General features: G+C 47.1%; 1 protein-coding gene across 1 annotated transcript in view; it reads left to right on the top strand.

The window, feature by feature from the left end:
* The first annotated feature begins 6,736 nt into the window (after positions 1 to 6,736).
* The window catches only part of LOC114070218 (unconventional myosin-Vb-like), a 36,992-nt gene continuing 29,303 nt past the window's right edge, over positions 6,737 to 14,425 (top strand). Inside the window, exons 1-2 of the mRNA XM_027907468.1 lie at positions 6,737 to 6,754; positions 9,353 to 9,463. Coding sequence (XP_027763269.1) covers positions 6,737 to 6,754; positions 9,353 to 9,463 — 129 coding nt within the window. The remainder of the gene's footprint in view (positions 6,755 to 9,352; positions 9,464 to 14,425) is intronic.

The raw sequence follows: 14,425 nt of genomic DNA, 5'->3' as shown, positions 1-14,425 counted from the left end.
AAATCACATTCCCAAATACCCAGAAATGACTGCAATGAGATAAAAGAGATTGGGGAATAAATTCTTGGCTGTGAGGGTGGTTCCAAACCAAAACATTCTATCATTGTTTAAAAATGCAGGAGCAGTTTTTCCCTCCAGGAGACCTTTTCTCTGCCCTCTCATTCTTAAGCAATTGGGGGTGTATGGGTGTTTGTTCACTGCTTCAGTTATTTTAATTAAACATATTTATTCCAGCTTTGTGTCTTGCTCACTGGTGTCGTTCTCCAGGTGTCTAATGTCTCCTTGTTAACAGACCTTATTGCTGGAATTTTTGAATTATGACTGGTAAAGCATTACTTATTTAAATCCTCAGTAATCAATTTGCTTTCCTTCAGTTGCTCAGCAATGAAAAGGATGCAGAGGTGACCGGGAGGCCTTTCCAGTGCACCCCTCCGGTTGGAAAATGCTGGAAGAATGTCCCAGAACTTCAAGTCAACCCCTCTTTGAATTATGTATGCATGAGTGATGTTCCAAGAGGGTTTTTAATGCATGAGTTCTGGAGATGTGAGGGGTAACCATACAGGTTGATTAATCCAATTACTTCTTTCTAATAAGGTTAAAAATCCAGTCTGCTGGGGAGATTGCCCTGCAATTAAAGGTGAATTTTGGTGGTGCTGTCTGGGCATAGTGGTGCCCAGTGGGGAGGACGGCCGAGCGTTTGATGTGCGGTGCACCCTAAATTTTGGGAGATGCTTGACACGCTGTGAATGTCACTGGTGTCACCAGCGTTACAGCCAAAAAAGCAGACACTGTTTTTGGTATTTCTAGCTGAAAGCTCTGGTGTCCCCTGGTTGCATCCCTGCACCACCAAGCTGGGCTCCTCCCAGGGCTGTTTTCATATAAAACCACGTAACAGAGGGTGGTCACTGCACTGGGGAGTGAACATGATGATTAATTTCCCTGAAGCATCACAAAGCTGCCTTATAGGTAAAGGACTCTGAAAACTCGGGGGGAAAGACCATTTTTGACTACTTAGTTAAACCCAAAGGCCGTTTCTTAACTATTTATTAACAATCAGTTGTATATGGTATAATATAGAGCATGTTTTGGATCCATCTTGTGTTCATCAAGGTGCTTACATGGAGTTTGGATGGAAAACAGGACGATAAAGACAAGGTTAAACCACAACACTGCTCAAGGTTTTGATTAATTGAGAATTACATGAGAGAAGGGTAATTAATGCCAATGAACAGGGATTTGCAGAAAGTAGCCTGGAAGGATTTCACTTTTGCTATATGACAGGCTGTTTGGTGCAAGTCATGCTACGGAGACACTTGGTCCCTGCATGGGGTTTTTAATTAAAAAAAAAAACACCAAGTCTGTAAAACTCCAGTAACCATTACTGGAATGAAAAAAAGTTGGCTACATGGCTGAGTTAGGACCATGGGGCTCATCCTGGGTCGAGGATTTTTTCATGATCCTGTGCAATGTGCTGATTTTTTTAAAAAATCAGTGACTTGTGAGAGGAGGTAAGGAGCTCTGGAGGAGCTGGGTTGGCTCCCATGAGCATCCCATGGGTTCTGGAACGAGAGGAGAAGCTTGGGAAGGGGGTGTTGAGCCCCCTGCTCCAAATTGCTGCTATGTTGATGCCCGCAGCTCTTGCAGGAGGATCTGCAAGTCAAGTGCATCATTACCCGGGTCAGCTTTATTACCAGGCCCTTTGTGCTTCTCCAGGGGCTCTGCAGCGGTTTAGGGAGGATTGCAGAGCATCCCTCTTTCTGTCAGTGTGGCAGTGGATGGATAGTGATGGCAAGCATCTTGTAGAGCAAATGGTGAGTGCTTGGCAGGGCTGAGCCAGGCCTGATAGAGCTACTCAGTGCTGTCTGTGGGGTGGTGATGCCCTGCTTGAGGGACCCCAGGAACTGGGGAGAGGATTCCCACCAGCAGACTGGTGACTGGCATCTCGTAGTGCTGCTCTGATACCGGTGAATATGAAGTTTTGCAGGGGCCTTTCCAGGTTCTCCCGTGGAGTACGTGCTTTAAATCCAGGCTTAAATACCCAGAGGAGCAGCCCTGCCTTGTACCCCCTGATTTCATCAGGCTCCTGGCTGTGTCCTCGCTGCCAACCCTCAGCCTTCCCCAGTGCTGCTTCAGAGCAACCAAGGGCCAAGGGCTCCTGTGCTCAACCTCATCCAAGGCTGGAAAGGACCACAGAGAGAGACCCCAAGTGCTGCCAGCTCCAATTAACAGGGGACAGCTCTCGTCCTGGAACATCTCGGGCTGCTGTGGGACAGTGGCAGTGCACGTGACAGTGAACAAGATCCCCCTGCGGGTGAAGGCTTCCTGACCTTGGCAGAGGGGTTTTGATCCTGTTGTTTTTGAAAGGGTAGAGGGGCAAAGTGAAAACACAGGAGTTGCTGCATTGCCCAGAGCAAATCCTGTTCCTGCAGCCCATGAGCGAGTCGTTCCGCAGCCCAGGAGGGATGGCTTTTTGTACCCCAAATTAAGACCAAATTGTTTATTTGCACTGTCCCAAAGCACCTGGGGCTTTACCTGGTTTTGTAACATCTAATGACTTACTGTAAGAGGAGTTTTGCAGTGAGACCAGGGCTATGTGTGCACTCAAGACCTTGATGCTGAACTTGTCACTCTTAATTAAACCTGCAGTAACGAGCGCTGCTGAGATGCCACGGAAGAAGTGGCAAGGGAGAGAATGGGAATACACGAGTTGGCTGTTAGTTACATAGAACACTATTGATTAGTCTTGTAAATCATCCTGAAAATCATGCTTGATTAAGTAAAGGCTTCAAGTGTACCCCCAGTATTCCTATCCTAGTGTCAGGGCTTGCCCGCAGCCCCACTCTGCTCGGTGCCAGTTTTCTGTCTGCCTTTGGTGACATGAAGTTGGTGCAATGATGAACTGAAGCCCTTTAATGCCCCTTCATTAGAAATGCTGCTAATGAGCCAGTGGATAAATGCTGCAGATGCTGCTTGTCCAAGTGCTGCTCAGCTGCTGTGACACTTTATGCAAATCATCATCTGAATTAATTTGGGCAGGGGAGTAAAATTCCGCAAGGAGAAACGGAGCAAATTTAGTGCTGGTGGGAGACTTGGGGGCCATCCATCAGTGTGACATCTCTTCAGGGGGAGAGGATAATGTCCCTTTACCCAGGAGGCATCAGCAAAGCACACACCTTGTTAGCTCAAATCCAGGGACCCCTGTAGCGCGCCGGGGTGGGGAGATGCTCCCCAAGATTTAGGAGCCCTGCCCTAAACAGGGGCAAGGTCTGAGTGTGCATTTGTGTGCTTTTCCTGGGACTGTCTATCCGGGCTGATAGCATGAGGATGGTGAGGAATGTGAGGGATGGTGTAGGTTATGCTTACCTCCCTTGGCTCAGCTGTTTGGGATGGCGTGTTTTTATCAGCCTGGGAAACACACAGATTGCTCATTCTCATGTTGAAGACTTAGAGACGGTCCTGCAGTTTTCCACTTTCCCTTTGCACTGAACACCCTCAGCAGGTTAACACTTGCATTCTGTAGCTCCAAATGGTGTCTTTTTGTGCTTTTTAAGAAGTAAAATTCTACTATTTTTTTGCCCTACCCCTTTAGCATGGTGTTATTGTAGTGTATGTCCCCTGCTGTGAGTTGAAACATTGATTTGCCTGTCATAACCTCTCCTTTCAGTGTTTTTGGGTTTTTAGGGTGAGGAAGAAGTTGGTCTTTTCCTAGCAGAGGTCTTTGTTGTGAGTAGATGCCTTCTGGGGTTGTTCTGGGGCTGCTGGGCCCGTTTTTGTCTTCCCAGCATCAAGTACCAGTGCCGAGCAGTGGAGAGATGTGCAACACTGGGACATTTTTGCTACTTCTGTACCAAGCAGTGAAAGCCTCTGCCATCCCCTCCTGTCCCTTGTGAGGGTTTGCCAGCTGGTGGTACCCGGCAGCAAGTGGAGAAGCCAGACCAGGGTGAAATACAGAGGTCAGCAGGTCCTGGAGTCACGGCACGGTTTAGGGAGTTCTGACCTAAATATGGGCTTTGCTTGCCTGTCAGGCAGGGGAGAAATCATTCCTGGGGTGAAAATCTCATTCAGAGGATGGGAAAGGGAGGATTATGGCTTGCCATCTGCCTCTATATTCAATATTGTAAATAATAATAAAAAAGGTAATGATCCACAAGTCCCTTAATGGAGAGGTTTTTGCCCTGCTGCCAAAGCACCTCACCTGTGCCTTGCTGTGCCACAGGCAAAGAAGATTTTTCTCCTGAGTCACTGCCAAGTGGGGCAGAAGGGAATTTTAAAGCTGCAGGGCACCCAGGAGAGCCTTGGAGTTGGTGCCTTTCCATGGTGCCCTCCTGCCAGCACCCCTGTAAGCAGCTCTTCCCAGCACCGACAGGCGCAGCGGTTTGCACAGACACATCTACCACAGCTAAATAACTCCGTAAGCAACCACCTATAACTTGTGGAGGACGTGGAATCCTACTGCCTCGGGCATAATGCCAGCGAATGGGCAAAAACATGTGTGCTGGTGACCCTGGATCAGCCCCAGGACTGCACCCCCAGTGCAAATTAACAAAGAGAAGTTTGTTTGATCTGGTGCAGAGATGGAAAGAGATGCCGTGAGCATCCATCCAGTGACTGCAAGTAAAGTCCTCTGGGTTGTTGGGGTTTTTTTTTGTCTGCAAGACAAAATGATCTCTGTGGAGGGATCTTTAATACTAGCTTAAAAAAAAGAGTAGGGAAAAGAAAAATACATCCAGAGTGTGTGGCATGACCATGTTTTAATTTAAAGTACAGCTCGTGCTTTCCTCTTACTTGGGAAGAGCACAGTTTGGGGAAACTGATTTTGGTAATAGCCTGTGAGAGTTGGGGGGTAGTTACTGTGCTGTTTCAGTGTAAGCTGCTTAACCATTCACGTGCTGTTTGTGTATTCTTGGGAAGCCAAGGGCTGAAGCTCATGCTGTTTTTTCCTTTCTATGCTTTTTTTTTTTTTTTTACCCTTCAGAAGCATCCAGCAATACTTGGACCACTGAACAATATAGAATGAACCTGCTGCAAAGGGGGAAAGGTGGAAGTGTGCTTGCTTTACAGAGAAAAATATACAGAGATTTGTCCCAATTTCCGCCTCGTTCTGGTTATTTGTATGCTCACCTTTGAGTTATTGACAAATCACAGTCTGGGGTTTCTGCTAGAGTCCTTTCATATGATTTGCTTAACCAGTGTGGAAGAGTCTTTGTAATGAGATACTCTCTCTTAATCTGTTACTGAATTCCTAATTGTGAGGTGGTTGGTGCTGTTGTATTGCCAGTACTGTGGTTTTTCTGCTGTGCCCTCCCTCTATCTGCAACTTGCTGGAAGGATGTCCCTGGCAGAATGCCACTGACTCAGGAGCGATGAAAACGTTCCAGGGTCAGCTGTGAGCATTGCCGTTCCTGAAATAACTCGGGGGATTAAAAACCAATCATAACGAACACGGATTTTGCTGACTTCAAGCTTGCCATAAAGACTTGCAACCCCCAAACAGCCCAGACTAAACCGAGACAGCTAATTTTTAATATTTTTTGTGTGATGAAAGATTATACAATTTTCTTAATGTAATGAAAATTATACTCTGTCCGCACTCCTTCCATGCAGACCAACATCCCTTCATGGAGCATCCTCCGAGCACATTGCCTGGAGCTTGCTGGGAGTGCCTTTGGCCAGCACCAAGGGCTTCAAAACAGTAAAACAAGACCTGCCTCTTCTAATTTAATGTTGGTTTTAATCTGCATCTGCAGCGGCAGCCTGCTAAAATCTAAATCAAATCAAGAGGTGGGGATTGAATTTATTAAGCTTCTGCTTAAGCTGAGTGGAATAAGGCAAGAGGCTTCAAGAGCATTGAATGGCTTTAGTTTTATTGGGGATCTGGTTTAAAAAGACCCAAAGCAAACCAGAATTTTTTATTTTTAATATATTTTTTCTTGAGAAGCTGAGCATGCAGAGCTATTTCCAGCTAATTTTAACACATAATTTAAAGGCATCCTCAAGGATTGAAGAAAATGTTTTTCTTAAAAAAAAAAAAAAAAGAAAAGAAAAAGAAAGAAAATGGATGGAGATACTGGAGTGTTGGGAGGTTAAGTGGTTTGTCCAGGGTTGTGTCTGCCAAGCCTGAAGTCAAGTTAATCCTTTGTTCTCAGTCCTTTGAGGTGGATCCATCTGCCTTTTTCCTTTATAACAAGCTCCTCCAGAAGACCAAGAGGCTGTTAAAGCTCACAAAGCCAGGACATGGCATATGGAGTGGTATAATTATGTTAGGGGTGTGACTGTGGAAGTAGGGGTTCACAGGGATGCTTTCCTCCTGCCTGGGTGGGTAGCTGCCAGGGTCACTGGTTTTGGTGACCTTGTGTCTCTCTCTCTCTGGATTAAATTGGCAAATATATGGGGTGTGAAGCCACTTTGGAAGGAGCAGGTTGTAGGCAGGGAGTGCAGGAGGGATGAGTGTGGTGCTCCCGGTGCCCCCACCACGGGCTGCCTCCAGGCCTCGTCAGGTTTTAATTAAAGCTCCCCTTGTAAAGGTGTAACAATGACAAAGTGCTTTTATTCCAGAGCTGTACTCTACATTTTTGGTATTTATGGGTCAAAGGGAAAGGCTTGGGTGGGGGTTTGTGTAGCAGCCTGCCCTGCCTGGAGGGCTGAGCGCTTGTGTCTGTGCTGGAGCACAGCAAGGAAGGGAGGACAGTGAGAAAGCACAACAAAATAAATGCAGTAATTCTTCCCCTTTTCGGACATGCGTGTGTGTGCACACGTGAGAGGACAGCATTATGGATGCTTGGGGAAATGCATTCAACAGCAGCCTGTTCCAGCAGCCCCTGGCTGTTTAGCAGGATGGGAAGCACTCGGAGCATGGAGACCTTGACCACATTTGGGATCTCCCAGCCGGGGGATGAGTGACCCCCGGGGCTCCCGAGACCTTGCAAACATCTTTGTCCTGTTGCCTCCTGTACTGTGTGAGCCCTTGCACGTGTGTGTATACACAAAGTCTTGGAAAATCAGTTTTATTATTAAAAGTCTGTGGGTTTTTTTTGGTCAGGATGGCTGATGGGGTATGAAGTCTCCCACCGCTGGGTTTTGGGCAGTGGATGCTGAGAGCTGCCACCTTTTACCAGCAGTTCAGAGCCTCCTGTCCACGCCTGGGTCTTGGGTGGTTCCTGGTCGTGGTTGGTGATGAACTGCTGAGGATGAACCACTGTGACTTCATACTGCTGCTGGAGGTGCACCCAAATTTCACTTACCAAAACGCTCACAAGCACCCCTGTGGTTTTTGGGTTGCTTTGGGGTCAGCGTGTCTCTGTCTGCACCTGCCTGTCCAGGCAGATCCATTGCTCAGCCCAGCCCTGTGTGCAGGTGGAGAATTTGCAAGGTTACCAAGACCAGCAACATCTTGTTTTTGAAGCTGCCTTGAGCTGGGTACATCCTGATCTTTGGCTATTCTGGGCATTTCTAGAGCATGTCTGAATCTCTCTTCTGCCAGGAGAGAGCTGGCACTGGATGAATCCACAGTGGTGGGGATGAAAGGGCAGGCAAAGCGCTTTGCAGGGGGATGAGAGCTGCAGGAATGGTCTGTAAAACCCTTTCTGTAGTCTTGGAGTCTGGAGAAGCAGGTGAGCAGGGATGAGTGATGCATCATCATCCTGCCAGCTGCACCTACTTCTTCTTTCAAGGGCCAGCCAAAGATGGGTTGTGCTGCAGGGATGTGTCAGCTCTTGCAGTGCTGTTGGCTGGAGAGGACAATGGAATTGGGCTGCAGGTCCTGAACCAGCCCCTTCCTCACTGCAACCTCCTTTGCTCGTGGTGGGGAGAGCACTGAAGGCTCATGGGGTCTAGAGCTGGTGTGCTGAGAAAAAATCTCCACATTTCTATATTTATTTATTTATTTAGTTAGTTATTCCCTGCATGATAAAACTGCTGTTCTGGCAATACAATTTTGTAACTCCAATAACATCTAAAGGTTCCTGCTGCTGTAGGTATTGAGCAGCTCTAAAAATAATTACAATGTTACATATAAAAAACCTATTGCTTTTCAGCTGCAGAGCGGATTGTCAGATGGTGGCTGCTGCTGTTTTAGCTCATGGGTTGCTACAAAATGTTATTTGGCTGTCATGTGCTTGGGTTTGGTGAAGGCCGAAACTATCTTTGATGCTCCAGTGCTGCTGTCACTTGAATTTTCTGGGATTTCCCCCAAACTCCTTGTGTTTGGAGTAAGAAAAAGGTTATATAGTTCCTATTTCAATCAACAGGGAGGAGACATGCCCCCAAAATGCCAATTAATTAGTGATAATTTAGAGGTTCCCATTGACTCTTCTGTTGGGCTGTCTGAGTCCAGCATCAGGGTGGCTTCGTGGGCCCATGGCCAGCAATTAAAGCCTGATTCATGATGCAAAGATGAAGCAATGCGGGTTTCCTTGTTCTCAGGACCTTGCCCTGGCAGCCCTGAGTGCTGAAAAACTGCTCTGGCGAAAGAAAGGTGGATGTGGAGGGTAAAGGGATACCCACGGGTGGAAGTGAATGTGTTACCGGTGGGCCTGCAGCACTTTTGTCCCAACTCCCAGAAAAAGCCATGGAGGTCTCAGCACAGCACTGGCTACTTGCTGAGCACGGGGGGATGCTTTTACGCAGCCTGGGCAGAATATTTATCTCTTCATCTTAGAAGCAATTAAATCTCATTAGCAGGAGGTGCTGTGACCCGGAGTAACTCTGTGATCTCCTTATGTGTGAGTGATGCCTCTCACACTCGGCATTTATCCCTTCATGCACGCTTCGACTGGGCTGTGCAGTTATGCCTTGGAGGTTTTGGTGGGGGAAAAAAGGTTAAATGTTGCATTTTCCTGGAGCCCCGAAACCTGTTTGCAGGTTTGCCTCCAACTGAAGGCGCTGGCTTTGGTGTCGTCTTTTGCCTGCTCCGTGGCAGTGGGTTTGGGTTGGGGCTTGCTCTGTGGGAACCAAACTGTCCTGTTCTGCGCAAAATAAATACAACTTTGATGTATGGTCTGCTGGGGCTGAATTGCGCTATTTCATAAAAGCTTCTGGAAGGCTGGGTTTTTTCCCAGGGAAATTAAATTCCATGTTCGCCTTGAGGTTCTACCTTGCTTTGTTAGATGAGTAACAAGCCAGTGTACACCTCATCCAGGAGAAGTTTGATTGAAAATCAGACTTCTGGTCTGTAATTTACCCCAAGAACTAAAACTGGAATTTTTTTTTGACTGAAATAATTGGTTTAGCTGCACTGCCTTTACAATGAGTGTGGGATTGTATTAATAGAGAATGAATTTATTTCTCATTTACTTTCCTGAGGTTTCCTCATGTTTAAACTTTTTCTTTCTTTCTTTCACCCCCCCCTTTCCAGTACACTAGGGTTTGGATTCCTGACCCTGATGAAGTTTGGAAATCGGTAGAAATTATCAAGGATTACAAAGAGGGAGATAAAAACCTCCAGCTGAAACTTGAAGATGAAACTGTAAGCTTTTGAACGTCGTTATTCCTTTTAGTAATTTAAAGCTTCAAATTAATGTGTGAAGACCATGTCATAGTTTCTGTGAAGTAGTTTAAAATGTGTTTTATTGCCTTAACACTTCCAGCTCTTCCCTGCCCGCTCTCCCTCCCTAGACACTTATGTTAAAGTAGGTTGTGAGAAAAGCCCTTGACCTCCATCATCTCTTTTCATCCCCTGGCAAACTTGTAATAGTCTGTGCTATCAGAAGTTGTGGGTTTTTTTTTTTTTTTTTTAGTAGCAGCAGTATCTTAGAAATACCAGTTTATGCTCTTTGCCGCTGAACAAACTGTGAAGAGCATGGCTGGTGGCATCTACTCAACCTTGGGCACCGATGGAAAAAATCACACAGAGCACAGAACTGACTGCTGTGCAACAGCTTTCTCCACGCCTTTTTGTTTTTCCCTTTAAGTATAGTCTTTTGTAAAACTCTCTTTTTCCTCCATTTTAGTTTTAAACAAATAGGTTTTGAAAGAAAAAAAGCACGAAACTCACTTAAATGTAGATGTTTTCTTAGCAAGCACTGCTTCCAAATGCACAAGCAGTCAGCAATAAATCATTCCCAAAGCAGGATGGAGGCTGGGGAAGAGCAGCTGCTTTCTGTTCTGCACAAAAAAGGTCATGGACTGGGACTTTGGGTGACAGCAAGGAATTGCAGATGAAGTTCACCATGGCATTTGCATCAGCTGCAAATTTGGGTGGTTTATGGAAAGAGTCAGCCGTGCTGTGTACCCACCACAAGGTGCCTGGTGTATCAGGAAGAATAAATGCATTTTTCATGAAGAATTTCATCTAAACCAGCTTTCTTCACAGAGCAAGTAGGGTTTCCTTGGTAGTCTAGAGGATGATCTGCTCTGTTGCTTAAAAAGAACACTTACTCCAAATTGAACATGCTCCAAGGAGGGCAAGTAATCCACATCCACTGCCAGCCAACCATTTTGACTCTTTGTGGAATATCTTGACCATATTTCTTAATCATAGAATCATAGAATAGATTGGGTTGGAAAAGACCTCCAAAATCATCAAGTCCAACCCCTGATCCAACTCCAATTACTATATCATGGCACTAAGGGCCACATCCAATCTCTTTTTAAAAACCTCCAGGGATGGTAAATCCACCACCTCTCTGGGTAGGCCGTTCCAATGCCTGATTACCCTCTCTGTAAAGAATTTCTTCCTAGCATCTAACCTAAACCTCCCCTGGCAGAGCTTGATCCCATGTCCTCTTGTCCTATTGTTGGTTGCCTGGGAGAAGAGACCAACCCCCACCTGGCTATAACCTCCCTTCAGGTAGTTGAAGAGAGTGATGAGGTCACCTCTAAGCCTTCTCTTCTCCAGACTAAACAACCCCAGCTCCCTCAGCCTCTCCTCATAGGACTTGTGCTCAAGTCCCTTCACCAGCTTCGTTGCTCTTCTCTGGACCCGCTCCAGCACCTCAATATCCTTCCTGAACTGAGGGGCCCAGAGCTGAACACAATACTCAAGGTGTGGCCTCACCAACGCAGAGTACAGGGGAAGGATCACTTCCCTGGTCCTGCTGGCCACACTGTTCTTGGTGCAGGCCAGGATGCCATTGACCTTCTTGGCCACCTGGGCACTGAAGCAGGAAGGGTTAATCGGGACACTTTTACTGCGGGACCATAGAGGCCCCCTACCCCCCTGTACACTTTTAGTTTGCCTTAAGCTATATTTCGTAAGCTGCATTTTGCACAAGAAGACTCTGTCCTGTGCTGAGGGCATCAGACCTTAAAGGAACCACAACAAACACTGGGCAAAGAACCCCAGTCCCATAAATCTCATCCAGAGGAGCCAAGGTGACATCTCAATAGGTAAATAGGCCCAAAGCCAAGGGTTTCTCTAAGGCTGAGCGATCAGAACACAGAAACAATAGAAAGAACGAAAGGTCCCCGAGGTGAGGTGAGGATGAGGATTAAAAAAGCAACCCCCAGGATGAAGGCAAACAGAAACTCCCACCAAAATATTCCTCAAAATGGAAACCACGCCTCAATCTCCGTCCCTAACTCCACCTGTTATGAATATTGTAATCTATGTTGTAATCATTGCCAAACCTGTATAAAATACTCACTCTAACCTAACCAACTGGGAGCCTGTTTTCCCAGCACTAGCTGGCAGGCTGCCCGGCCGTCAATAAATAAATACCTTGCTGTTCTAGGCATAAAACTCTGTCTAAACAGTTTTTTTATCTGCTTTTTTTGGGCATCAGCACACTGCTGGCTCATGTTCAGCCTCCTGTCGATCAGCACCCCCAGGTCCCTTTCTGCCTGGCTGCTCTCCAGCCACTCTGTGCCCAGCCTGTAGCGCTGGTTGTTGTGGCCAAAGTGCAGGACCCGGCACTTGGTCTTGTTGAACTTCATCCCATTGGAGTCAGCCCATCTCTCCAGTCTATCCAGATCCCTCTGCAGAGCCCTCCTGCCTTCCGGCAGGTCGACACTCCCTCCCAACTTGGTGTCATCTGCAAATTTGCTGATGATGGGCTCAATCTCCTCATCTAAATCATCGATAAAGATGTTAAACAGGACTGGGCCCAGCACTGACCCCTGGGGGACACCACTGGTGACCGGCCGCCAACTGGATGCAACCCCGTTCACCAGCACTCTCTGGGCCCGGCCCTCGAGCCAGTTCCTGACCCAGCACAGAGTGCCCCTGTCCAAGCTGTGGGTTGCCAGCTTTTTCAGGAGTATATTATGGGAGACAGTGTCAAAGGCTTGGCTGAAGTCCAGATAGACTACATCCACAGCCTTCCCCTCATCCACCAGGTGGGTCACCTGATCGTAAAAGGAGATCAGGTTGGTCAAACAGGATCTGCCCCTCCTAAACCCATGTTGGCTGGGTCTGATCCCTTGTCCATCCTGTAGCTGCTGTGTGATTGCACACAGGATGATCTGCTCCATAACTCTGCCAGGCAGTGAAGTCAGGCTGACAGGCCTGTAGCTACTAGGGTCAGCCTTGCAGTCTTTTTTATGGATTGGGGTGATATTTGCCAACTTCCAATCATATGGGACCTCCCCAGTGAGCCAGGAGTGTTGGAAGATGATGGAGAGTGGCTTGGCAAGCTCTTCTGCCAGCTCCCTCATTACCCTAGGATGGATCCCGTCTGATCCCATAGACTTGTGAGGATCCAGATGATTCAGTAAGTCACCAACTATTTCCTCCTGGAATACAAGGGGGTTATTTGGTTTCCTATCTCTGTCTACCAGCTGCAGAGGCCAGTTGCCTTGAGGGCCACCTGTCTTACTGGTAAAAACTGAGGCAAAGTAGGTGTTAAGTACCTCAGCCTTCTCCTCATCTCTATTGTTTCCCTCCAAGTCCATCAAAGAATGGAGGTTTTCTTTGCCCCTCCTTCTGTTATTAATGTATTTATAGAAGGACTTTTTGTTATCCCTAACAGAAGTGGCCAATTTAACTTCGAATTGCACTTTTGCATCCCTGATTTTCTTTCTGCATGATCTAGTTGTCTTCCTGAATTCTTTGTAAGTAGCCAGCCCTTTCTTCCATAGTTGGTAAACTCTCTAATGGGAGGATGGAGAACAGGAATAAGACATGACTGATGAGGCTGTTCATCAAAGCAGTTTTTCTCTCGCAGCAGTGCAAGCACAGGCTGTTGGCAGTGTGTGAACACACCAGGTTTGCAAAGAAAGTCACTGATGTTGGAATCTGCACTCAGGGCTTGGTGCTGTGGTTCTTTCCAGGCTCAACCTTGTCTGCTTTTGTTGTCCTCTACAGTTTGCTCTTCCAGCATAGGGCAGCTTTCTGAGAAGGGTAAAGGCTGGATGATCCTACTCTTGGAGGTGCTTTTTTTACCCTCCATGGTGATAAACCTGGATGAGAAGATGCACAGATGCCACCCCAGCATTCCTTGGAAGAACCAGGCACCAAGTTGGAAGAGACCTTACAGTTCAGTCAGTTCCACCGCCACCTTCCACTATCCCAGGTTGCTCCAAGCCCCATCCAGCCTGGCCTTGGGCACTTCCAGGGATCTTCCAGGAATCCCTCCCCAGCTGGGGGCAGCCACAGCTTCTCTGGGCAACCTGTGCCAGGGCCTCACCACCCTCACAGAGAAGAATTTCTTCTTAATATCTAATCTAAACCTACTGTCCTTCAGCTTAAGGCCATTTCTCCTTGTCCTGTCCTTCCATCCCTTGTCCCCAGTCCCTCTCCAGCTCTCCTGGAATCCCTTTAGGCCCTGGAAGGGGCTCTCAGGTCTCCCTGGAGCCTTCTGTTCTCTAGGTGAGCTTTCCCAGCCTGGCTCCAGAGCAGAGGGGCTCCAGCCTTCAGAGCATCTCTGTGGTCTTCTCTGTTATCACTCCAGCAGCTTCAGGACCTTCTGATGTTGGAAACCCCAGAGCTGGGCACAGATGGGTGCCTGGGTTCAACTGGGTGCTCATCTCATTCACAGCAGCTCCTACCTACCGCTTCTTGTGCTCAGGCTGCCAAAGTATGTCTGCTCATATTTGTGAGTGCTGCAACCTCCATCCTTCTTTTCTGGTTGAGATTTCCAGCAGTTTTAGTGCTTGGGGTGGTGGTGGTGGAGGAGAGGCAGATATTTTCCCCCTCTCTAATCTGGATATTTCCCTGAAAACCAAAGGGGCTGAGAAATCCTGCAAAGTCTAATCTTTTTGTAGAGCTGAGTGTCAACAACATTAAAGTACAAAGACACAAAAGGACTACTGGGTGTTGTAGGTAGTAGCTTAATAAGCATGTCAATGTCATGGTGAGACATGAAACATCTCATTTTGGGGTTCTGGAAGAGCATCCTTTTTGATACTCTGCTGTATGAAGCCCTGCTTGGATCTGAGTCATGTTGGACTGAAAAACTTTAGGATAGGGAGAGAGCACTCCCTTCCATCAGACTGGAGATACCCAGTTGTCATAGTTCTGATTTTAGCAAGGAATTTTTCTTTCCTTCCC

This window comes from Empidonax traillii, unplaced genomic scaffold (assembly GCF_003031625.1).
Source record: "Empidonax traillii isolate 1590-97213 ecotype Southwest subspecies unplaced genomic scaffold, ASM303162v1 scaffold1475:size161371, whole genome shotgun sequence".
Taxonomy (NCBI): domain Eukaryota; kingdom Metazoa; phylum Chordata; class Aves; order Passeriformes; family Tyrannidae; genus Empidonax; species Empidonax traillii.
Note: the sequence above shows the minus strand (reverse complement) of the source record. Positions and strands in the feature narration are given on the sequence as shown.